Source organism: Leuresthes tenuis, unplaced genomic scaffold, assembly GCF_036924035.1.
Source record: "Leuresthes tenuis unplaced genomic scaffold, fLeuTen1.0.hap1 SCAF_18, whole genome shotgun sequence".
NCBI lineage: Eukaryota > Metazoa > Chordata > Actinopteri > Atheriniformes > Atherinopsidae > Leuresthes > Leuresthes tenuis.
In genome coordinates, this window is record NW_027325372.1 from 5433877 (window position 1) to 5459805 (window position 25929).

At 40.6% G+C, this 25929-nt stretch overlaps 3 protein-coding genes across 3 annotated transcripts in view; 2 read left to right on the plus strand and 1 right to left on the minus strand.

The window, feature by feature from the left end:
- The first annotated feature begins 169 nt into the window (after positions 1–169).
- LOC140275072 (polyhomeotic-like protein 1) lies at positions 170–14128 on the plus strand. Its single transcript, XM_072370458.1, has 15 exons — positions 170–407; positions 1885–2009; positions 3614–3730; positions 4117–4188; positions 4469–4597; positions 4688–4852; positions 4927–5008; positions 5180–6171; positions 6338–6473; positions 6612–6778; positions 6869–6959; positions 8877–8964; positions 9791–9992; positions 10665–10872; positions 11646–14128. Exons 2-15 carry the CDS (start codon positions 1887–1889, stop codon positions 11795–11797), a joined length of 2724 nt encoding a protein of 907 aa, XP_072226559.1. The 5' UTR covers positions 170–407; positions 1885–1886; the 3' UTR covers positions 11798–14128.
- Positions 14129–15126: 998 nt separating this feature from the next.
- Positions 15127–23674, minus strand: styk1a (serine/threonine/tyrosine kinase 1a). The gene is made up of 10 exons (XM_072370467.1): positions 23477–23674; positions 22003–22058; positions 18307–18507; positions 17954–18190; positions 17421–17602; positions 17133–17201; positions 16514–16728; positions 16161–16201; positions 15948–16044; positions 15127–15417 (listed from the first exon to the last, which is right to left on the minus strand). Exons 2-10 carry the CDS (start codon positions 22055–22057, stop codon positions 15222–15224), a joined length of 1293 nt encoding a protein of 430 aa, XP_072226568.1. The 5' UTR covers position 22058; positions 23477–23674; the 3' UTR covers positions 15127–15221.
- Positions 23675–25501: 1827 nt separating this feature from the next.
- The window catches only part of LOC140275082 (chloride channel protein-like), a 32713-nt gene continuing 32285 nt past the window's right edge, over positions 25502–25929 (plus strand). Inside the window, exon 1 of the mRNA XM_072370472.1 lies at positions 25502–25580. Coding sequence (XP_072226573.1) covers positions 25530–25580 — 51 coding nt within the window. The 5' untranslated portion in view covers positions 25502–25529. The remainder of the gene's footprint in view (positions 25581–25929) is intronic.

A 25929-nucleotide genomic window follows, 5' to 3' on the forward strand; every position in this document is an offset into this window, starting at 1 on the left:
TTCTGATGTGTTTGATGTGTTTCCTTCTGACAAAAATAAATGTGATAAAAGTGAACTCCTGCTCCGGACCCCAGTATCTGATCATGTGACCCTAACCACGCAGGGGGTCCACACGGAGGAAGGTGTCCCCCTCGCCCCGTCCTACTCCGTCATCCTCTGGCGCCGGAAAGGGCAGAGCAGCGGAAAAAAAGGAGGCGTTGCCCTCCAAACAACACATCAGCTGCAAATTTATGCAGAGCAGTGAAATCTCTGCTGGTGCTGCTGCTTGTGCGGCCGTCCTGCAGAGAAGAACAACGAAAGAGGCAGCATCAGGCAACGCGTTAACGAACGGCCCGCAGAGTCGGTGCGTGTCGCTCTGCTGCGGCCACCCGGTGCAGGCGGAGGCTGAGGAGCCCGGAGCGGTGACGGTAAGGACGGACAGAGAGCCCCCCTAACGAGCCAGACAGCAGCAGCGGCTAGCGGGATGCTAGGAGGAGTAGCCTCCGGTGGATCCAGTGTCAACTGGTATGAAACATGGAGGGCAGCTAGCTAACGTTAGCTGTGTGGTTGCTTCTCAGGTGATTGTTGCAGCTAAAAGATGATTTATCAAGTTGTGAAAGCAGAGTGGTGCTGCTGGGACAGGATGGTGTGAGGGTGGTGGAGGAGGAGGAGGAGGAGGAGGAGTAATAAAGATGCTGCATTAATAAAATGAATTGTGAGCACCTGATTTAAACAGATCTTAGAGAATATCCAGATCACTTGTTTAGGTGATGCTTTTGTAAATGTGATGACTATGATTCTGCGGCACAAAACGTTGCAGCAGACCCTCATCGGGTTTGTTTGTTATTTTTATTGATTAATTAGTTAATTATGGTTGTTGTTTTTTTTCTTTCCTTTTTCTGCCACAAACAAAATAAGAACGTGGTAATCAAAATGGATTTTTTTTTTCAGCCTGAACATTTTTTCGCCTCTTGATAAATCTGACTAATATTGAAGACTTTTGCAAAGAGTTGTTTTGCTCTGATGTTTATTTTGGTGCAGGTGTGATCCATATCGATGTGTCAAGTCAAGCTATAAAACTGCAGCAAAGGAACACCAAAATTGCAACCACAGTTTGGGATTGAGTGCAGCCTACCACGAATAAATGCAAAGTAAATTAGACTCTTGGATTTAGTATTTGTGTTCTTGCAAACCTGCAAATCTGCAAAATGCTGTAGTTTTACTGATACCGATGTGTTGGATGTTGAAGTTATTTTCTCGGCTTTCATTCCAGTCTGCAGCTTTTTGATTCCAGCCTCTAAAACATGAATATATGGTGATGCATGATAGTAAAGTGAATATCTTTGTGTCCTTCTCTGTTGGTTTAATGAAACAACAAATTTGAAGACAACCTCCAGGTTTTGGATGTGGACAGTTTTCACTGTATTAGGATTTTTCTCTTTTTTTTGTATCAGATGGTGAGTAGAGGAAAGGAAATGAAAAATTGGGGGCATAGAATATGAATCACACTGCTCTGTGCTCCCCTGTGCAGCTCCACATCCATCTCAATGGTTTGTTTGAACATTGAGATGTTGTGATGCTCTGCTGAAAAATGATCAGACTGAAAGATGTTGTAAACTTACTATGAGGCGACTTAAGGCTTTCAGTCATATTCTTGTGACAAGAACTGTATCAGTCAGTGTTAACATCATCCGCTCAGTAAATTATAGACTCAGGAATGCACAAGGTCTCAAGTCTGTGAGGAATGTTTTTTGTCACCCGCGCATACACACACACACACACACACACACACACACACACACACACACACACACACAGACTGGTGTTTCTCTTCATCAGTCAGGCTCATGCAGAGAGAAAGTGATGCTTCACTCCATGCTTGACTGACTGATGGTTCGTCTGCAGCTATGGAGACAGATGGAGAGCAGAACCAGCAGGGAGCCTCGACCAATGGGAGCGCCGCATCTGGAACGAGCTCCCGTCCCTCACCGATGAACTCAATGTCTCCGTATGAAAGACAAGCGGTGCAGGTGGGTGTAAGAGTATACCTGTTGTGAGGACCACTTTAAGTTTAAGTCTTAGATTTTCTAAATGAGGCAGCTTTTCTAAATGAGGCAGGGTTGTTTGAGGTTTGAGGCTTGGCTTTAGGGTTCAGGTTGAGGTTTAGATTAAGGTAAGGGTTGAGGTTAGACATGTATTTTTGAGTTTAGAGTAAGGAGCAGGTGGTTACATGATGCCAGTAAATCTCTTCACAAGGACAAGTCGAGCTACAGTTTGTAGATGTGTCAGTAATAATGAAAAGTGAAAGTACCTTTATTTACCCCACATTGAAAACTCCAAAAACTTATATATTCATTTTTATTTTCTATTTTTTTTATCCCCAATAGCTCTCATATTTTGGGCTTCACAGTACTCTGTGTATGAGCCTTTATTGCCTGCTGTTTTGCCCAAATTGTTCCAACAGAAAAGGCTTTGACTTTACGCCATCTCCACACTAGGTGTAAGTTTTATGTCTGGTCATAACAAAAATAGGAGTCGAGACTTGTATGTGCATGAAGTCGGACCAGGGGTATCCACTGTTGGTTTAACTGGCACCTGATGTGGTTTTAGCTGTTTCATTTAATTGTTTCCAGTTATGTTGCTGTCTGCCACAGTGTTTTTTTTTTTAAACTTCTCACCCAAGAAACGTTTCCACTCATACACTGACTTTAAATGATCATGTGATATGTCTAGTTTCACTTTCTTTATTCTTGCTTGAAGCAGTTTATCTTTTCACCCAGATGACAACGGTTCAGCTTGCGCGTTGTTATTATTGGACAAAAAGTAGGCTGCATGCCTGGGGATAAGAAGGCACATATACGGGTCTAGACACTAAAATGAGACTCCAGGGAGCATTTGGTCATTCTCTCATTTAAAGTATATGCAGTTAAATTTCATAAATGGCCTACAGTGAGTCTCCAAGAAAGTAGCTATTAACAAGACCTGTATTAACATCAGCTGCAACTTATTGTTTCTAATGGCCAAACTGGTTTTGATTAACTTTATCTTATATTGGTGGCATAATAGTGTTAATAGATATAATTGGTTAATTTCCAAATTGTGCCATTGTTTTCAGTGTAAACGCATGTCAGGAAGAAAAGGTGTTTGTGTTGATAGTTTATGATTTATAAATAGGCTGCAGGACAGAAAGTGATGAAGAGTGAGGTGCAGAAAGAGATTGAGCCTTGCTGGCTTGACAGAGGCTCAGTGATATTTTTCCAGGCCTTTGTCACCCTGCATGGCCATCTGTCTTTGTCACCCTGCACATAATAATCCAACCCGCCGCGCTCGCTTTCATCCCTCAACTTATTACTGTATGAGCCTCTGCCCATACATCAGCCAGCTGCCAGCAAGCTGCTACAGCATCGCTCTCTCTCTGTTTTCTCTGCCCTTGTTTTTCTCAGTCTACTCTCCTCTTCTCTTCTGAAGTATTTCCTTGTATGTTCTCATCTTAGCTGTCTCCCTTTTACAGACTTGTCCTACCATCATCTTTTAGCATGTCCTTCTTGCTTCTCTGCTCCCTTCTCTGATCTCACCCGCCAACCGCTTTACAGACCATTCAGTTCCCTTTTTCCTCCTCTGCTCGTCCCTCCAGGCCCTGCAGGCACTGCAGAGACAACCAAATGCAGCTCAGTACTTCCAGCAGCTGATGCTTCAACAGCAGATCAACAGTGCCCAGCTGCAGAATCTGGCCGCTGTGCAACAAGTTAAGGTGTGTTAAGTCGTTTCAGATTTATTGATGTACAAGTTTATGTGAAGGACTTTGTTTTGAGACAAAGTTAAAGAAAAAAATAAGACACGATGGGAGTTACAGAGTGAAATAACATGACTACAGCCTTCACCACCAGCCAGAACGTACAATAAACTCCAATGAAAACCACAAGAAAAAAACAGGAAAGCTATGGTTGTAGTGTACAGCTGTGCTGGATCGGCCGAAATGTGAAAAGGGATGGTTCAGTGACCAAAACAAAGAGCCACGTCTTGCTTCAACCACATGACATCCTCTGTACACACTTTGTTTGGATTTGACTGTAGCCTGAAACGTTTCCTCTGCTCTTTCTCTCTTCCTCCTCCTGCTCCTCTTCTTCTTTCTTCCAGGCTACTCTGGCTGCCAGTCGTCAGTCAAGTTCTTCCAGCAGCAGCTCCTCTCAGACCACCAGCACTACAGCTGTATGCTCTGTTATTTAGCCAAAACAAAATAATAATCTATTATTTATAAGCCCATAAAACGTATTCAGAAACTAGAACGGTATTCAGAAAGTGCTTTATTTCATAGTTAAGAAAGTGAACCAGTTTTGCGTTAATTCAGGAAATTCAGCTGACTTTGCTCACAAAGAGAAGAACTACATAGAAAATAGTCAGACATTAACATTGTCTCCCCAGTACAGCCTCTTTTCAAGCAAACTAAAATGCAAATTGTAAATAATAGTTACAAATTGTTCCTCTTCAGGCCAGTGTCACATCTGGACCAGCTTCTACAACCAGCAGCCGTCCTTTGGGCGCCTCAGCAACATCCACGATCAGCCAGTCAGTGCTGCTGAGTGGGACGGCAGGAGGGCAGGGACAAATGTACCTCAGGGTGAGTTTTATCAGACAGCTGTTTTCAAGCCTGTTTATAACATCAGCCGCCAGTTTCCGTGTGTTTAGTGACCTCCTGTCCATCCTGCAGGTCAACCGCTCCCTGAGGGCTCCCATTCCCTCTCAGCTTATCTTCATGCCTGGTAGCACAGCAACTGCTGCTGTGGCAACTGTCGCCCAGCAACCACAAACTCAGCAACAGAAACAGGAAGTGACTCCAACTTCCTCTTCCAGCAGTCAATCAGATAATGACCAGGTTTGTGTAGTAAATGGGTTGATCTTTGAGAATTGCTGTTTTCATCTAAATGTCCGCTCTGCTCTTATCTCTAGGTGCAGAATCTAGCCATGCGAGGTGTGTCAAGTTCCAAAGGTGTGGGTGTAAAAACTGAGGCCCCAGAGAGGAATGACTCGGGTAGGGAAGAAAGAAAAGAGATCCTGCTTTCAGCCTCTCGTCAGTTTTGTTCTTTTTTTTTCTTGCAGTAAATAACAAAGACACTTATGTCATAGTTGAGTTTTTAGGTTTTTTTTCCAACTTTAGTTGTGACCCAACCATAAAACAAACTTTTTTTTTTTCTTTGTACAGCTGCCTACTCCCTGGTCCACCCCTCCCACCAGTCAAACTCCCAGTCCCCTTCAAAACCCAGCCCCCAGCCAACTCACATCAAAATCCCCACTTACCCTCAGCCTACAAACCTTAAAGCCCACCCCTCTTCTTCCTCTGGTGTTTCATCTTCGTCCTCATCCTCCACCTCCTCCATCCCTCTTTCCCAGCTGTTGCTTCACGGAACTCGAACCCTGACCACAGGGACCACTGCTCCCACAGCAGCACACACCCTGGTCCTAACGTCCAGTGCGACTTCTCAGCCCCACGGATACCCGGTTGGCACAGCGACCATCAAACCAGCGGTCAACGCTCAGACTCTGGTAGTGCAGCCTTTGCAGAAGACCTCACTCAGTGCTGAGAAATCAGGCCACGGAAATGGACCCATCCCCATCCAACCTAAAACTTTGCAAGGACTGCGCCTGCCTCTCCAGCTGCCTTCGAGGAACCCTCCTCCCATCCTTCCTGCCCCACCACCTGTCAGCAGCTCTGCTCAGCCTTCCCAGCCTCCGCACATCCCGGTTCAGATAGTGGGGGCCCGGCAGAGCACTCTGGGTAACGCCCAGGCTCTTGCCCTTGCTCGAGGCAGCTGCAGTCAGGAAGGAGCAGCCGTCCTCAGCAGTTCGTCTAGTCTGCTCACCATGGTGGCGTCCGTCGCCTCCAGGGAGGGTGGGGTTGTGGGCCGAGGGATGGGGCTGAAGACACTCCAGTCACCCCAGGAGGCTCCCCCTTTGGCTCAGGTGTCTCAAGTGCATCCACAAGCCAACCAAAGCTCTGGACAGAGTCAGAATGGACCTCTGGTTCAGAGTCCCGCTTCCACTCAGTCTCCCTCCACTCAGTCTCCCACTGTTTCATCTCCTCCCCCCTCGCTGTCTCGCTCCTCCTTATCCCTCCCCCTGGTGACTGAAGAGCAACGAAGAGCATCTTCCAGTGTGACCACCAATGGAGACTCAACAGGAAGTCAAACGCCACAGGTCAGCTGATATGTATTTAGTAATCGCAGCATCATATCGTATTTAAACATCTTGGCCTTCTTATGGTACTACACATATTTTGTTGGCTTTAGAAACTAAACTTACCTGGTCACCACTGCTTCTCACTGCTCTGTTCTCTTTTCATCTCTCAAAACTCTGTTTTAAGGGAAAGCAGATGACTCTCTCTCTAAAAAGGAAATCGGACTCCAATTCAGCAAATGACGAAGATGGACCATCTCCCCCACGGCTCCAGCCAATCAGGGACCAAGTTTCAGCCTCTCCAGCCAATCCCACCGGAGCAGGTAACAACACAGAAAAACGTCTCTTTAAATGATTCTGAACAGCCCTTTGGCTACTGGTGTTAAAGCTGCAGCGTAAAACCATTGTCAAATAACATTATTTACTGCTCTTCTCCTTTCTTCTTCTAACCATCTTTCAAGGTTCGCCTCCTCCAGCGTCCTCCTCTCCTGCCCCAGTGCTGTCTGTGTCTCGTGGGGTCTGCGGTCAGGGGGAGAGAGCTCCGCCGCCTCAAGCTGTGGTTAAACCACAAGTTCTCACTCACCTCATAGAGGGCTTCGTCATCCAGGAAGGGGCAGAGCCTTTCCCTGTGTGTACACTGAGTTTGTTTGTCTTATATCTCCCTTATACATGTTCCTGGGTACTGAAGTTTTTGCCTGTTTTTGTATTTGACCGACAGGTATGTGGTCCTGTTAAGGACTCGGCCGGTGAGGATTTGACCAATGACAGCCCAGACACTAACCAATCGGAAACTGTTACCACAGCAACAGGTATCAGCCAAACTTCTCTAAAAGAACAGCTGCCTTCTAGACGTGTTTGAAGGGTAAAAAAAACAGAATTCTATGTGAGAAATAAGTTTTATCTTTATACAGATACTTAGCGATAAAGAACCGTGTTTTACTGCACTGTATGGACACAACAAATACAGTTGTTTCCACTTTTTGATTTATGTGTTTGCATATTCATAGCATATTGTTAAAGAGCCCATATTTTGCTTGTTTATTAGTTAATATTTCAAATGTGTCCCTTTATCTACTTCTTTTTTTAATTTTATGGAGTAGATTAAAATGTCTCATTGTTTAAACAAACAGTGCTGGAGCTTCTCTGAAAGGCTTTCTTTTGGCTCCTATCTCTGTAAGGCCTCGCTGTAAATACCATTCTGCTCTTATTGGTCAGCTGATAAGAGGCACTGCTCTGACTGTTTGAGGCATGCTAAATCGGCCACTAGACAGGTATAATGTAAATGATTTACAAATGAGGGAAGAAGACCCTGGGTTACAACTGAGGCGTTGAATCTGTGGGAGAAACTCCCTTTTGATGTGATGTGGGTTTTGTAACTTTGCAAAGGGTCTTTTTCAAGCACTTTCAGTTATTTCTGTTTCAACTGAACCAAGCATTGCCTCCAGCCCCAAAAACTGATGCCACAGTAGTACCAACTCTTTGCTGGGCCAGTGCAAATAACTTCTTATGTTAGGGGCTGGGTAAATAAGAAGTTCTAAAACCATGTTTAATTAATCCAGAGCTCAAAAGAGAACAACAACAACTGAACTTGGACATGGATGTGAAGTAGAAGTCTCAGTGGAAGAACATGAGTTCAGCGTGCTCTTTTAATATCATCTGTTTCGACTGTGAACGCTGTCTGTTGTTTAAAAAGCGGTAATAAAGTAGACTGATGATATTAAGACATCAGTGTGCAGTAAAAAAAAGAGGCAAACATGGCATAAGCTAAAAGTTACTGACATGGGGCCACAGAAGATGAATATTTAAAATGAATTACACCTCAAAAATAGACCATTCTTTTGGTCTAATCGCAAAATACTATTTATGTGACACTAAAGATTAGTGAAAAGCACAGGCAGTTACCATGTTTTAAATCTGCCCAGCAGTAAGCTGTTCAACAAGTCTCGCACAACTCTTGATGGACTCAGATGATCAGCAGCAGGATCCGTTGGGCAGCTAGCATGGATGCAGTGAAGCATAGCAAGTTGAGAAAACGGTGACAAAGTAAACAGCTGTCTGATACAAAAGTGACGTGATGTCCAGAACATGGTAGAAAGTATTTACTGTGAAATGTTTGAGGTTTTGAGTTGGTTCCTTGTGAGTAACTGAGAACTGTGTCTAAATAACGTGCAGTAACAAGTGGCTTCAGTCACGTAAAACAAAGCTTTGATGTATTTCTTTTTTCTTGAATTTCTCAATATCAACCAGAAATGATTTTTTAGCTACATGCTACGAAGAACTCTTAAAAACTAAGGACGTTCTCTTAGGTTGACATTTGAACTTCTAGCTAAATGAGGGAATTTTCTAGTTAACCTTCCAGTTATGATGGCTGTAGGTAGCATGGACATGATCTGGAGGATTTCAGTTGTGCAACAAGTTGACCCATGTTTGACCTTTGTGTGTTTGAGTCAGGTCACAAGGGCACTGAGGAGTTTTAATCCTTATCTTTTACGATGGGAACTTCCCACCCGTGAGTTTAACTGAGAGGCAGGATAATAAGTTAATAGAATATCATACTAACGTTGTTTCCTTCAAGCGGTCTGATAAGATTTTGTAGAACAAAACTTTGAAGGCATCACGGTGTGTTAGCACTTTATATTATGTTTCCGGTATATTTCCGTACTGGAATGCGAAATGGAAAACTTTACAAATGTATTTACCATCTGCTTTCTTCTTGTTCCTCTCAGTACTGAAGTGTGAGTACTGCAAAAACTTTGCTCCTGCCAACCAGTTCAGAGGCACCAAAAGGTTCTGCTCCATGTCTTGTGCCAAGAGGTACTTAAAATGCATGAAATCTATCATATACAATGGAGGCCACCTGAGAATCTTATAACTGCTCTCCAAATTGCTTCTACCACTGCACATTTCACAAAGCTTTTAAAAGTCATTAACTGTATCCAGTACAGTGTGTGTCGGGCTGTTTTAGTGTTTACACATTCAGGCACGGATAAGAAAAACAAGGCAAAATCTACTTAATGGCTTATTTTTTTCATATTTATGTTGTTATATTACACTGTACATTACATTGTTTTATTGCTGTTTTAAAATTATTTATTTAAGATACTTAAACTTAAAAACATATCAGAATCAACCTTAGAATTGCTTTTGTGTAATTAAACATACATTTTTTTTGCTGCTGGGAGAACTGTGGCAGTTGTGAGAAGTCTTGGGTGGCTTTGGCTGTATATTTCGCAGCATGTATGTTTTCTGTTCTTATGATTTGTTCATGTTTTTTTTTTTCTCTTCATCCTCTCTGCAGAAATTGCATGTGAATTTCAGTTTGTTCAATTGCAGCACATTCCAGGAAGTTTGAAGTTTTTTCTTTTGAATTTGTTCCATAATTAGAATCTGCATTGAGTTTGTGACATCATATGTTTCACTGTATAAACAATGCATTGTTTGCATTGTTTGAAACGGTATGTTGTCAGCAGATGATTTTGCATTATTTGCTTCTGCTTTGCATTTGTCACTTTGCCCACTGCATGTGTATTGCTTCTATACCATGTATGGTGCAAAGAGACAAAAACTGTGTTGCTCATCCTGGCTTCAGTACCGTATATGTCACTCTTTGTCTACGATACAGTATGTATTGGTTCCCCAGGTACAACGTCAGCTTCAGGCAGCACTTCTCTGTGCGACATAGTCACAGCCAGCGTCAAAATCAAGATCACGCTCCGGATCAGGGCGAGGCTCACTTATCCAACTCTGATGAGGAGGCAGGAATCGCCAGGAGGAGGGTACCCCGCAGGACGAGCTCAGAAATAGCCAGTGCAAAGATAGCAGGAAGACCCATACCTGTGAAGGTAAGACGGGCCTCTTAAAGAGCAACAATGATCAGTAATTGCCTTTTATGGATTTTGATTACCTAGAAATAATCTTGGTTAGTGAGAAAGTTGCTCCCAATAAAGGTAAAATGAGTGAAACAGAACAGGAAGCGGGCAAAGAAAAAGGACGTTGTTTGAGATATGGATTTTTTTTTTTTTTGAGGAACACCTCATTTATCTCATTTAGACTTAAAAACACACACACACATGTTTGTACATACAGGAAAAATCTATATCTGATTGCAAATATTTCTCACTGAAGATGAGTTGTGGTGCCATCTAGTGGCTGCTGTGAACCCTTTTTATTGCAACATGGAGCATTTATTGCACTGTGGTGGCAGCTCAACTATTTTTGGGACATTATATTATATCTCCAATGACAGCGGTTTCCTTTATAATCTGAAACAAGATTTTAAATGGTGCAGCTTTAATCTGTATATATGTTTTCAGGATTTTGTCATTACTCTAATCAATGGAAAACACTGGCTTCTGCTAACAACCACAGTCTTTTAAATTTTTATTCAGAACAATTTAGTTTTTCACTTGAACAATACAGAAAGTCATCTTGGTGTCGTATACATGGAGGAAAACAAAAAGCAACAATTCCCGTTTGATTTAATGCCTCGTCTCTTTTGCTTCTTTTACCCACAGTGCCGTTCAGAATCCAGCCATTCGGACGAGGAGTCCACCGGAGAGGAGGATGAGGACGACCCCATGTCTCTCTCGCCTGCTTCCTCGGCTTCCTTCCACCAGCCGCCTCCTCCACTCCAAACGGAGAGCTCGGCTCCCAGCTGCCTGTCTGGTAGTCCCGCCCAGTGGAGTGTGGACGAGGTGTCGCAGTTCATTTCCTCACTACAAGGTTGGGAGCTCTGACTCTGCTTTCATGCGTTTGAATTTTATCAGATGAAAATTATATTTGTTTCACATTGACTCCTGTTATATCAAACATGTTAGTTGACTCGTTTTGTTTTTACCATGTTTATTCTTTCTCTGTCGGTATCCTCAGAAAAACACAGAACTCAGCTGGATTATGTACTTGTGTTTATTTCTGAACCACCAGTACTTTAACAGTTTAATCTTTGGCTTTAAATGGCCTGGTTACACTGTTTTGTGCAATCAGACCTATAACTTTACACAATGTATTGTAAAAGAATGGGACTGCAACCTAATTAGCTCCTCCCAGCTCCAATGATCAAGTTTTTCAATGGATGTCAATGTTATCTATCCATCTTTGGACTTGTTTCACGTTTGAATGGAATTTTAGGTGCTTTGTGTCCTTTATTTCCTCTGCTAAAGATGTGCATTTAAACTTGCAAGATTGTTTTTAACTGGAGAGCTGAAATAATCAATTTCAACTAAAGGAATCTGCAGAAATCTTTACATTCTTACAATCTTTACATGTAAAATGGCTTGTTTTGGTTTTTTTTGCTTGTTTTTTTTGGGATAAAACACACAAATTAATGGATTTATCAAATGGCTCAAAGCATTTTCCGACTAAATTGGATGTAGACTAAATAATTTACCTTTCTGCCCCATTCCTTTTTTTCTCTTATTAACATTTCTGTCTAACCATTTCCTTCCTTGCTCCTTTCATCCTTTATCTTCCTCTACTTATGTTCCTCTTCTTCTCAGGCTGCGAGGAGCTTGCCTCCCAGTTCCTGTCGCAGGAAATTGACGGACAAGCTTTGCTCTTGCTGAAGGAGGAGCATCTTATGTCTACTATGAACATCAAGTTAGGTCCTGCCCTCAAGATCTGTGCTCACATTAACAATCTGAGAGACTGATGTTTCCATAAATCCACCGTTGCTCAAAGTGGGACGCTGGAGTTTAACCAAAAGTTCATGTTGCAGAATGGTGAGAGACCTGCAGGTGAACATATGGAAAACCGTTCATTTTCTCAACAAAGCCAGGACTCTCAAGGCCTATCTGGAGCTCCAGAACTCAAGTCTGTTGTTGGTTTGTTCACTCCTGACTGCATTGTTTAAGGTCACATTTGCACAGGACTGTTGTTGTAATTCTTTGCATTGTGTTCCATCTATGTGTTAAAAGTATATTTAATGGACAGATATATTTTGGTTATGGTACACATCCCCCAAAATGCTGAAGCTACCTACATTTGGTTCTTTCGGTCTTAAAACATGCATAAATCAAAGCTTTGAATGTGTTCTCGATTTAAACATTGCCTCTTGAAATCTGGATTTTCATTCTAATTTTTTATTATTTTTTATGAAAAGGGCTCCTCTTATCGTAGACGACTGTGATATTCTGAGTAATTTGTAAAACAGAAGGGAAAACTTTAGACACGTGCAGAAGAAGATAAGTGTTTCATTCTTTGTATATTGTACAGGAATTTTGAAGGCAGTTTTATGGAAAGGTTGTCCAAATTGTTCCAAAAACAACACTGAATTAGAAGAGTAGTTCAGTCAGGAAACAGAAAGGTCATTTTAAAGATTAGATTTTATTTTTTAGTAGAATCCTGTGAGGAAGACACTTAGATGTTGATCACAAATGTTATGTACGGAAAAAGAATCACTTACGGAGTTATGTTATTTATTAAGAATAGACATCATTGTGTATAAATGGTGGCCCCTTTTTTTTTTTTTTCTTTGTTTTTAAGAAGCGGCTTCTCTACAACCAACAGGGTACAGTGAGAGTACAGGGTATTGTCCACTGAAATGCCAGACGAGAGTCCAAATGAAACCCAAACCTCTCAAGTTTCTGAGAACGTTTCATAATTCGAGTGAGGTGTGTACAGAGCACATGAACGCAACAGCAAACTGCTTTTCCAAAACGGTTTCTCCGTTAAAATACATCTGTTTAAGCTTGACTCCAGAACACGTACTGTTGACTACTTTGTGTTCATTTGTCAGCCATTTTCAAGATTGTTGTTTGAATAGTACAACTAGCTGCTTCTGGTAGTAGTGCCATTGCACACACAACTGTACTGTCACAAGCTTTGTGTAAAAATGAGGAATGAAAACAAGCAGCAGATGTGATGATGACATGTTTGAAGTGTCTTTAAGGTGAAGTTCTTGAGTGTGCTACGAAAAAGAAACCACGTTTGGACCTACGTTTATGATGGATCAAAAATAATCATGACTGACTGAATGACTGTGTGAATAAGAAAACCTTAAACTATACTGTAGTAAAATTTGCCTTTCTATTTAATTGCACATTTGTTTGCTGGACTGCCTTGTTTAAGCTTTTTACTGTAGGAATTTTCTCATGTTCTCTCTCTGTGAACCTCGTGGCCTTTCTCACTAGTCTCTACACTAGATTTAGATGAGGATTGTCTGTTTTTTAACTGCTTTTCATATCATTCCTTCTTTTATATTAGTGCTTACTTTTTTAATATTGTTATTTCAAGCAATGGCATCCGTTGCCTTTCCCAAAGCGTGACTGAAAAGTAGCTACCTTAATCAAGGAAATTTGCTGTCTTCCTCATAGCTTTGTCACTTAGTGTGTTACTACAAACAGTATTTAACTTTCTAGCTAGCTCTGTTTGGCTTTATTGTTAGTGACTGTGGCTATTACAGTATTTTCTTTAAAAGGATAATCCTTGATAGCTGTGTGTTTTAAAATTTCAGTCTCCCCAGGATTTTGAAGTCTTTAAATTAGCAGCTCCTTCCACATATTACAAAACTGGAAAAGGGGCTCGAGTTTCAGTTTCTGTGAATATCAATGCAACATGTCTTTATTGGTGGATCATTTAAACTCTGTAGGTTTAATCTTTACCCAAAAAGTAGCACCTTTCCCCCAAAATAAGGATTTTTTTTTATATAAAGAAGTTACTTCAGAATCAAATGTGTTTGCTTGCAATAATCAGAAAAACTACAAAATCTTGGAGGAGGTCGAGTTGAGAAGGAGAAATTAATACTATAAGGCAAATAAATAATCAAGGAACTGTTTTAAAATTGGGATGCCTGCGTCTTTTTTGTGATGAAACTGAATTGAGGGATAATTAAGGCAGATTCTTTCTTAGTATTCAAATCTTTACAGCTTGAGCTGATGCCTGGAATTAATGATGAAGTTAAAATGAATTTTGTGACCTGAACTCAAACTAAACTGAAAATAGTGATTTTTAAAAAAGCTAAATCCCAGTTTCAAACTACGGAAGCTAAAGCATCTTAGTTGTTTGACAGTGAGCAGTTTGCATTTTAAATCATAGGACCAGATTTACTCACCCAAACAAGTAAACATGGGGTCATAAATCAGACATAACAGAGATGAGGGGTCCAGTATTATTAGCTAATTTCAATAATGACCAAAGCAGTCTACCCAGGCACATCTTGTTTCTTGTTACAGTAATGGTCCATATATGCATGAACCTGCTTACCGGTTTGGTTGCAATAGCATAAATATATTCTGGGACAGTTCGGAAAAGACTTGGAATTGGGTCATAGTAAGATTTAATCATATTATTTCACTCTTAACTTCAATTTGTAATTGTTATTCTATAATTCAAGGTAAGACATTGCAAAAGAGCGAAGGTTAAGGAAGATTAATATAAACCTAACATTTAGCTTAAAAAAACTTATTAAACTATTTTTATTCCAGACAAATGAAGGTATATGAATAAAAATCCGCAAGTCACAACTTCCTCAACGTAGAGAATCTCCTCCTTCACACACTGTTGCTGGTGTTGCGTTACACTAAATTACTCTGTGTGACTAGGGTAAATGCTCTCTGAATTTTGTGCACTGGAGAAAAAAGTAGCAGGGCCAGAGGTTACTGAAACACCAAAAAGGTAATATCTTAACACACACACATAGATACAAAAAGGTTTCTCTCGGGTGCAAAGAGGTAGTAAATCTCCACTATAGTATCATGCAGAATTTTTTTGTACTGATACACTGGGCCCCAAACAAAATGTCAGCAACATTTTATGGAACATCTTGAAATTGAAAGTTGCGCTGACTTTAAAGTTAGAATAAAACATGTACACTTTGTCTCTTTATTTTCATAATCATTGGGTAACTGTAATGTTTTGCTGAAAAAAAAAAACATATTTACAAAGAAATAATAAATTAATCTTTAAACGTACAAAGTGATTGTGCTATTCAATCAGTATAAACAAAAACTAAATAACATAACAATAATGTCATTTTTTATTGTTCATTCCTGTAGTTGTGCTCCGTTGTCATTTTCATTTACAGGCGCTTGATCAACGGCAACGACGAACTCCTGATTGATAATTGTTTCAGCCAATCAGAGCACAGCATAATTGTACGCTTCTCCATATCCCGCCTCTCTCAAGTATTTCTCGAAGTTTAGTGGTTCAGGCACTGTAACAACTGTCCTTCCATTGGCTGAGTTCTCTCCCGCCTGAAGTATCCTGAGCAGCTCTGTCATGGAGATCCGTTGTTGGGGGGACCAGTGGCAGCAAGACCGTATGATAGAATACCTTTAAACCAGAAAATAAACCAGTAAAACTCAAGAAAAACATACACGTGCACAATTCCGACCTAGTTTAGAAAACAATTTGCAGGCTTATACGATAGGTACATGTAATCCTTCAAGTGTCACTTGCCTTGTTGAAGGATATCAATTAAACTAGCTTAAAGTTAACACGAAAACTTCTTATTTTAGCATGAAATGTTGGTTTAAGAATTTGTCTTATCACCATTTATTTAACAAATTATTTATTTGGTCGCGTGTTTTCTGATGGGAGTAGGATTTAATGAAATATGTAAGTATATCTTTAAGCTAAAATGTGGTTTTAAGTTGAGCTATATTAGCCCGCTCGCTAGCTAAGGTTAGTTTTTAAGTAAACAGCTAACAGTTACTTTAAATTGTTATATATTTATGTATATTTGCCAGCATGTTGCTGATATTGTCAATTGAACAAATACCAGATAAGATCAACCACATAAGAAACCCTTCTTTAGGATACTAGGTAAAACCAGTTGAAATGGTTTCTGCTGATGTTCTTACAGTGAATTGGAGCATGTTGCTGGCCGTTTGAGGTACTTTCCTCTCTGGAGATACTGCAGAAGTTCAGTCGCCATGATTTGAGCAAAAGGTGGGTCACCTGAATACATTAGAGTAACATGCATTAAACTGTAATCCTATAACAGTAACTAGCCCAGTCTCTTGTTAACGAAGTAAATAACTTCTTTGCAAGTATTGAATTTAGATGATACTCACCCAATGTGACCATTTCATAAAGGAGGATACCAAAAGACCATCTGTCAGAAAGTTATAGATAGGCCTTATGTCAATACATTTTTTAATTTTGGTGTCTGGTTAAACTATGACACTATGCAAGATGAAGGCATAGTGTTTAAAATGTAAAAAAATCAAATTTATCTCTGTATGATACAGTTGTATTTCACATGTGTAATTTAGTATTTAGTTGAAAATAGATTAATATTCAGCATCCTGAGATCTCGCTGCTACATCTAGATGCCTTTTTAACGGTGCTGTCTTGATGTCATTAACTAGTTTTTTAGTGAGTGATTTCAGTGGGATTATTTGATCTCTGAACAGATGACACTCACACATCACTGATCTGACTGACGGGTCTACCAGCCAGCACTTCTGGTGCTTGCCATTTCCTCAGCTCCATATCATTCACTGCCCCTGGTGAACTAGCCTGTGTTCTTCTACGGTAGGCTGAGCCCAGTCCCCACAGCTTTGCTGTCAGATCTCCTCCAACCAGAACACTGCGAGCTCCCATGTTACCATGAATGCAGCGCTGACTGTGCAGGTAATCCTGGAGAACAATCAGCATAAAAAGTCAGATGAATGCTATACGTTTGGGCCATTATGATCTTGCTGTGGAGTACAGAAATTCAGTAATAGAGGGGTTTTACAAAAAGACATTAAGCAGATGTTACATTGGCATATGAAATGACTTACAACCTATAGCCCAAACCTTAACCTGAATAGCAAACATATTAATCTTTTTGTTAAACATTTGAGACATCAGAAAAAGCAGAGATGGACAGAAATTAACATTAAACACTTTCGCTACCCACTAAGGAATAAATACTTTTCATTCATGAAGACCAGCAGATAAGCAGGGAGATAGAACGACCTCTCTCCAATATGAACAACAAATTGTGTTTTTATTCATGAAGCATACTGTTAAAAAGACCGAAAGCAGTTTGAACTTACCAGAGCAGAGGCCACTTGACCTGCCATGGTGAAGATCTTCTTCTCTGTCATGTCATAGCTCGAGTTGTCCTTAGGTGAAAGAAAGGGGAAGTTTTACATGCTTTTTCCCAGATATGATATAATATCTCAGATATTCCCAGTTATTCAAGTAATTCTAATTGTGGATGTCTACTGCAGTTGTATTGTCGTCATCGTCCCCCCCCCCCCCCCCCCCCCCCCCCCCCGCCCAGTGTGATCCTGCTTCTTACTGTGTAAATAAGCTTTATTATTAGCAATAGAGCACTGTACCTGTCTACATTTCCACAGGAACCCCAGCAGGTCTCTATGCTTTAGCTCCTCTACCACAATGATTAGAGGCGACTGCACTGAAACTACACCGAGCAGCACAGGAATGAAGGGGTGTGGCCCCAGTTGAGACATGAATGAAGCAAACCCCAAAAAGTGCTGTTTTTCACTGCTGTTTGCTGTATCTGGGGGAAATGTTTGAGAGGAGAACACATTTGAAAAATGATTCAACCAGGAAAGTTTCAGTAAGCAGCAGTTATCTTTTTCCTGTTTCACAGTTACAATTTCTTAAAGTTTAGATTTATTTTTTTCATCACATCAGTTACTTTTATCTGAAATTGGAAAGTTGCTGAAAAGCTCTTTCCACATAAAAAGCACAAATCTTTTGCTAAAAGTAAGTTAGATGGATCCTCTTTATCTCCCAGTTGCTTATTAAGAATAGAGAAAACTAAACATTTGTTGAACTTCTTTTGAAGACATGCTGTAGGTATCTGAGGCTTTATATTCGGGGTTTGGCTGAGAACAGCTCAGTTTACCTTTCAGCATTCTCAGGATGACGTTCCTGTTGTCCAAGTGAGCTCTGTACAGGCTTACTGTGTCATTAGGCTTGATGGAAAACGACAGTGGCAATGCAGTGACTTCACCGAAGGCTCCATGATGCATCTCTGTGGACATCTGTGGTACAGCAGTCGGGGTTGGCTTGACGTTCCCCCGTGCCTGTTGAACTGTCATTGGCAGCTCTTCATGCTCCAGTGGGTCAATCCCAGGTGGCGCTTGTAAGAGCGAAAGAGACATAAAACTGTTAGAAAAAGTGCAGAATAACAAATCTGTGAAAACTGAGAATGAAATCTAGAGCAAAGTATTGCAAATCTTTTGCATTCAAGCTTACCATCTATGCCTTGAAGGTGGTGTCTGTGGTTGTGCGTCTTTGTGTGTCTGTGTGTGGAGCTGTGGTAGCGTGGGGCTGTGACTCGAGTCCGCTGCCTCCTACAGCAATACCTCAGTATAAACAGGGGCAGCAGGGTAACCAGGGTGCCAAAGAGGAGCAGTGTGGGAACAATAATTAATTCCAGCTGATGCTCCCGTGTTACTTAGAAAGAAAAAAGAAAGTCGGTATTTAAATGTCGGGTCCAAGAGGAAGCCCTGCGTTTCAAATGGTGCAAGACGGTAACAAGGTGCTAACACGTTGTTTTATGTGATGCTTCTCAGCTTGTTTCCCATATGCACACTTTCCCATTCACAGTATGTTTAAAGGTTGAGCAGGTTTGGTTTCAGTGTTCTGCTCATGGGATTTTAACAGGATGACTGTGTTGGCTGTTGAAAAGGTTGCACCTCCTGATGACAGGATGTTCTGTCTCGACATTTCGTCATCTACATTTTTTTTTTTACCAGTGTTGGTATTTGTTACTGTATATAGCCAGACCAAAGCTGGGTCACATATGACTATAACTTGTTAAGAATTAGCCATTTTAGAAAAAATGTTCTTTATCTTTTCTTTTATACATAACTTAGTCATTTAAATAACATCTTATTTTTTTAATCTATTCCCTGTTCCGCTCTTTTTATATTTGTGAAACTGAAGCCATATCATTTCAAGGCATGTTGACATTTATGAGAATTAGGTGATAATGTCCACAGTGGTGTCCATTATCAGGTATTAATGGATTAACTGCAGGTCACAACGTCCGACTCGCTGTGCAGGACAGTTCAAGGGCATTGCACTACTAATGTTGTGGTCAAAGTGAGATTCAAAGCCAGTAACAGTACTGTTTGGCGTACAAGCGCTCATTTGATTGTTTGGTTAAGAATAAAACTGAACATTGTTCCCAATATCAGTTTGATGAATTTGACAAACAAATAATAACCCATATGCTGTCAGCTGCAGCCTGAAGTTGGGAGTTGGATAATGCACCAGATGTGGTGGTCAGAGGGTGAGGTACTATGGGACTCCAGTTGTTGTAAACAAGTCTTTTTTCCAAGTCCTCCAATCAGAACTACAAAGTAGGTCATTTGTTCATACCCAAAATATACGAGCCACTGGGGAATCCTCTAAGCCACGAGTGGCAGGAGGGAATTATGGCTGTCTTCACATCGGAATGAATGAGATTCTGAAGTGTTGCCTTAAGTAAGGGTTGAATGACACAGAGCTTTTAACTATAGGATGCAGTCTCTAGACCCAGAAATGACGGCTGCTTTTTAACTTTAGCATACGTTCATTGATAACTGACATCTCTGAAATACCTTTTTTCACTTCTTAAATTTGGGTTTAGGCAATAACATCACATGATTACAGTTTGTTTTACCGTCTCAAGGACACATGAACACCAATATTCTGTGATGTAAATATAGGTTGTTATTGCCTGCATAAAGAAATATTCAACAAAAATAGTTATACATTGATTATTATTTTAATTTTGTGGCTTAAACCCCATCTCTGGATTTGCTACTAATGTTGCTGTAGTTTTATAATTAACATGTGGAGTCTGTCCTCCCGGTTTTCTTCTCTACCTTTCTAACTGATAATGTTGAGCTTATGACTTGTTGACTTTAGCATTGCACATCAAATCCATCATTGTGCACACCTTTTAATTCATGTTTTCTTAGAGAGGCTGGAATGTAAAGCTCTGCTGTGTGTAAAAATCAAGATCTGGCTCTGGCATATTGTTAAATGTGATGCCAGCTGGAATGTGGAATGACAAAGATCATTCCCTGGCGTGTTCATTAAAGGCTTGGCTTGAACTTTCAGAACCACTGCTCCACAAAGACAGGCCATTTGACAAGTTTGTTAACCAAGAACAGTTAACAGTTGAACAATATTTGAGTGTAAATGAACTCGGGGTCAGGCTGAAAATGTATGTAGAAAGCCAGCTGATAGAATGAATGGGGAGTTTTCTCAAAATATCCCATTTACATCCTGAAAGAATCGATCGCTTTAAATGTTAATAACCAGCTTTAAGAGGGAAGTGACATTTTTATGGCTGCTTTATGATAATATGGTAGTAATCGTGACTGTAAATAGTTTTATTTCTGATTGCATGTTGCTATTTTACTTCAGAGTTTGAGATCTGGTCGCAGTTTGATTCTCATGTCGTCAGATTTTATGTGACACAAATCTTTTCATTTTGGTTGATGGGAAATTCTGCTGAGATGTCTTAAGTATTACAGTATGTTCCAGAACACATTAAGCAAATAATGTAAAGTCCCATTGTAAAGTTAAAACCTGCAATGTGCAGTAATAGTTGTTCAGAGGCTTATCGAGAAAATACAGCTGCTGACTAATAGACTTTCCGGTGGTATCTGTGAGTCACCTGATGTTACTTCACCTAATTCTGTACTTGCACAATCACGTGGCGTGTCGGTGCATGACTGCGACGTGACGGATTCTGAAGCCTGAAACTAACAGCTCTAACGTTAGATTAAACATAAAAGTAGATATTTGTTATTAAATAGGTGCTTTCCACATAGCCAAAATGTTCAGGTGACACAGTCCAAGCTGTAAACCGTAAGATGGCATAGATCACAGCTCTTATTTCAGTAGGGGATGATTAAGTAGATTGTTCTATCTAATTTAGCATTTTGTGACCTGTATGTTTAACTTCAAATCCTAATTATAAGGTAATACGAAAGTGCAGACACTGTGTCGTCGTCCTTCCTTTTTGGTCCAATAAAGGCAGGCGAGACATAAAAAGTGGACATCATTATGTAGAAATTCGTGTAAAGAAGTAGCATGTTGATCAGGTGACTTAAGCTGTTTTTGCTGTTCAAACTGTGTCAGGAAAACATGGGGACTGCATCATTTATTAGACTTAATTGTGAAACTGCAACACATTGAACTGCAGCTCAATATTTCACTTTCTTTCATGAGAAAGGTTGGAAGCTGTAGCACTTTTTCTAAAGTATGATGTTCACAGTCCAAATGTAAGGTTTTATCCTGCTGCTGAAATGGAAATCTCAAAGCAACTCAACCATAACTGCAACCCAAAATGCTTTAAAGATCAAAAGAGAAACTTTAACACGGATATTTAAGCAAGTAGCAATCAGAGAGATGAGTGGATAAAGTAAAAGGTTTTAAGCTTCATCTTAAAGGCAGAAACAGTTTTTTAGGTCCTGTCCCCAAACTGTGAGTTTATTCTACGAGAGAGAAACCTGAAAACTAACTGCTGAAAACTCTGCCACCCATTCTAGTCCTAGAAATCCAGGGAACTACAGTCAGCCAGCATTCTGTTATTTACATACATTGCACTATATTCTAGGACATTATAAGGGCTTTGTATCTAATAAGAGGGATTTGTGCCAATGTAATGAGACTGATCTCTCGCGGTGGTAACAGTTAGTACTGGTGGCTCCAGTGTTTTGAGGGAAGTAACAGAACATCCAGATAAAATGGCATTTCAGATCCAACACGAGCTGCTGGAAAAACGGACTTTGTTTGCGGTTTACAGGGAAAACACGGGACATTTTCTGAGAAGCAATGAATGAGAAGATGAGTAAAACAGAAAGCAAGATGGGAGACATGAAGGGAACTGGTTCGATGAGAGGGAATGGGAAAGGAAATCATTAATGATGAGTGCGTTTGTGTCCTTACTGCAAAGATTGTCGTCCGGTTCACACGGATTATCAGCCGTGGAGTTTGATGACATACTGGGGAGGAAGAGAGGAGCATATTTTACCTTAACATTTCTTAAATGTAGTTCAGTGGTTAAAGTTTTAGAATGTATCTCAATGCATGAAAATCATTTGAAATTTGTTATCAAATGTCTCAGCCTCCAAGTGAAAGTAGTGTCCTAAAAAAGGAAGGGAAGTACATCAAAATACTGATGGAAAAACGGGAAGTTTAGGGGGAAGTGAGACGACTCACTAAGTGGAAGCTTTTTGCGTCTTTGTAGATATTATCCAAACACATTTGACCCACTATGTGTGTAGTTTTGACAGATGTTTATGTTAAATAAACCTTCTGTTTAAGTGTTCAGATTAGGAGATTAAAGGAAGGAACACCCTGGTGGGAATGAGGGGCACACTTGCTGCTTCCAGGATGCCTCACAGTATTTTGCACTGGTAGAAGCATGTATATATTTGCCCACCTGTTCGTCTAATTTGTTAGGCAAAGAGCTGCGAGTTATGTGGCCGTCTCCAGCTGTGCTTGAGTGTGTAACTAGAGCTGTGGGAAATATGGACAGGTTTGCATTCAAATTAGTTTGCTCCTCGTTGTAATTTCAATTTTAAAACGTCAAATGAATTTATTCAGATCTTTCATGTCGGGACTGGTTCCCTCAAAAGGTCTGCCACCTTTCTGTTGGAAGTATTGGTTTATTTAGCTTCTATGACAATACTTTAAATAGGGGATTCTTCGAGTTTTCCGATACTCTCACACGTATTCTTATAAAAATATTTGTGCTTGCTTAACTTTTCTTTTTCATCCTCTCGTTAAATTCGTGCAGTGTTTGGTAAGGGTTGTCACATTAATGTAACGTGTTCTTCGTGTTAAAGTAAGAAAGAAAACAAAAACAGACAGATGTGCAGCACAGGTACGTTTGTTTCAGTGGTGCTAAAATGCCATGTCATCTGCATCCATCAAAACTTATTATTGAGTTTACAGCCGCTGTGATACATAAAAACACACCCTTACAGAGTCACACTGGTATGACAAGCATTTCTGACTGCAGAACACACTCAGTCACGCATACGCTATTGTTTGCACCTTATGTCAAATCTATGTTACCAAACCAGTTTGTCTGCATTGCACTCTCACAGTCACATCCTCCAAAAAAACAAATAACATCAACACAGACTGTACTTGCATGCAAAACAGACAAGACTGTGCAAAACTCGCACAGACATATCTGGACATGCTCACACAAACAAACGGGTTCATCATAACACAGTCATCTTTAACTCATTCGAGAGCTCATAGGATGACACCACAAATAGTAAAAAGAAATGGTGAAGTTGTACATTAATACCAGCTGCCCACAGGCACAGACTGCTGCTTTTGTAAGATTTGAAAAAAGGCATGTTGTCTCCTGAGTTTCAGTCACTTGGCCACAGGATTTCCATCTTACCTGGCCAGCTCTCTGGGACTGTTCAGGTGTCAAATTCTGTGTGCTCCACGTATTCCAAACATTCAGTTTGTTGTCCAGTTCCCCATAGAAGTGTAAGAAGTGCAGTCCAACCTCTCAGTTGTCATCTTGTCTTAGTCGGTCCAAAGTATTCAGTGCAAGTGACGATCAGACACATTTCTGCTGGAGATCCCAGTGATTTTAGAAGGGATTTCTGTTCTGCTGTCACCAGCCTGGTGTATCCTCGCACTCGTGTCTGTCCTCTTGTCTCTGTCTATCTCTCAGCTTTGCCACACCCACCCCAACACTTTTTCCCTGTCACCCTTATCACCTGCACATGTCTGCAGTCAGCATTGTATTTGCTGTATGAACCGTTCATGCATCAGTGCGTGTGTTAACAGCTGACTGCATCTGTCAGCTTGACGGATGAAGTTAGAGAAGCTGCAATATGTTTGTTTTTTCCGTCACCCAATATGCGTTTCATGTGGAAGAAGCTTCAGAGCCTCTGAATTCCTCACAGTATTATAAAAAATGAAAAACAGGTTGATAAAATTCAGTCTACTTTTTCTGCTTGTAAATATTTTCAGACATTTTACATCATAGTTACTGCAGGATTTATTAAAGTGTATCACAAAAAGCCTCTTCAGTCACAGATAAAAGCCCATTTCTACAACAAACATTTTTTATGATTCACCAAAAAAATGGAGCAAAATGTCTTTAAATACCTTTACAATCAAGGTAGTTTAATAGAGTTGAACAATTAAATTTACAAATACCGGTAAAGCTCAGTCATCCTTTATCACCACCCTCAGATCCGAAAGAAAGAATCTAATAGCAGCTAAATGTGTACTGAAGGAACTACTATACGGGAAAACGTGTTAAAGGAACTGCGTCTAACACGTGGTTTTTGTATAGACTGGAAGGTGTGACTACTGGTGTGTCTGGTCAGTACTGTTTCTGAGTAATCATGACTTTTCAGTCGGCTGCAGAGCCTTCCTCTTTTTTAAAGGTTGAATAGGTACGTTGACACACCCATAGCCACTGAGAGTACTTTGCTTGTGTTCCACCACAGTCACTACGCTGATCGGTATCAGTCATGACCTAAAATGTCTTCACTAGATGCACTTTTTTTGTTTCATTCCTGCTTAATTGGGAAACATCGCTGTAGTTAATTGAACTCTCACAGCAGCCGGCCTGTTGCTGTGTTGTCCTGGTAAATGTTCCAACATGGAAAAACTGAAACTGCTGTGGCAGTTTTTCCTTGAAGCGTTATATCAGCAGTGATCCTCTCACTGTTTTGCCACGTCGGCTCCTCTTGTTTGTGGTTTTGGTTTCCATAGATTTATCAGGGCAAAATTAGGATAAGAATATTGTAAATATATATATATATATATATATATATATATATATATATATATATATATATATGTTCATACCCTTTTTGAGATATTTTTCAGATCCTCCTTTATCTTTTTTTACCTCTATTTAACCATTAAAAGTCTCACTGAGATCTCCTTTCACTATGCTAGTGTGTCTTTCTCGTCTGTTTCTTCTCCCATTGGATTGGTGAGTTTTATGTGTAAATATGAACACTATCATACAGGTGTGTGTGTGGTACTGGGAAGCAAAGTCAGCAGATTTTGTGCTATAATGAAAAACTTGTGTTCATACTTTATCCTGCAAAGACACGACCATTTAAATGTTTTGTGCTTTGGTTGATGAACTTTAAACCAGGGACAGTTTCAGGGATGATTCCAACCAGGGAAGGGCCTTCCTAAATGGGCACCTTTCCAGAAAGCAGAACCATCTGATCGGAGTGTTGTAGGAATCCCCGCTTACAATAACTGCAGCTGGAGCCAGTTCACACATGTCAGAATGTGTGTGTGTGTAAGATATGTGTGTGCACATGCTGGTATGAGGATCCATGCCTTTTTGTGTGTGTGTGTGTGTGTGTGTGTGTGTGTGTGTGTGTGACAGAGTGTCCAGAGCGGTCCGGGTAATACTGAGACACCCGGTGAGCGGCTAGGTTTATTTTTGGGTCAGAGACAGTGTGTCAATGGCCGCAGATGCATCGGAAAGGAAGGCTCTGAGATACAAGCAGACCCTGGTCAGTGTCCCTCTCTGTTTCTCTTTCCTTTCTCTTATCTTCCTTCCATCTTTCTCCATCCATATCTGTCTGTCAACCTCCATCTATCACCTTTATGTCTCTGTGTCATGTGTCCACGCTGGTCTTTGCTTGATTAACTTCTCTCTCATGACGCACCTGCACTGACGGTGCAAACTGCAGTTGCATGGATGGTGCCTGTCTAACTTTGAGTGTGTGTGCCTGTGAAAGAACATTTTTATTGTATTGTGTGTGAGTTCTCCTGGCGGTGAAGACCAATTAGCTAATGGATAACAACAGGGTCGTACACATGGGCAAGTGACAGGTGCTGAGGCGTTGTGCACCTCCTTCA

What these genes read in the sequence shown, in the direction of transcription:
- LOC140275072 (XM_072370458.1), top strand. Translation starts at nt 1,887, where the DNA reads ATGGAGACAGATGGAGAGCAGAACCAGCAGGGAGCCTCGACCAATGGG. An exon ending in AGGGACAAATGTACCTCAGG is followed by an intron (nt 4,598 to 4,687) that starts GTGAGTTTTATC and finishes TCCATCCTGCAG; the next exon opens with GTCAACCGCTCCCTGAGGGC. An exon ending in GTTCATTTCCTCACTACAAG is followed by an intron (nt 10,873 to 11,645) that starts GTTGGGAGCTCT and finishes TCTTCTTCTCAG; the next exon opens with GCTGCGAGGAGCTTGCCTCC.
- styk1a (XM_072370467.1), bottom strand. Translation starts at nt 22,057, where the DNA reads ATGTCATCAAACTCCACGGCTGATAATCCGTGTGAACCGGACGACAAT. An exon ending in TCCTGTGGAAATGTAGACAG is followed by an intron (nt 17,202 to 17,420) that starts GTACAGTGCTCT and finishes CTTTCACCTAAG; the next exon opens with GACAACTCGAGCTATGACAT. An exon ending in GCAACATGCTCCAATTCACT is followed by an intron (nt 15,418 to 15,947) that starts GTAAGAACATCA and finishes TCTGGTTTAAAG; the next exon opens with GTATTCTATCATACGGTCTT.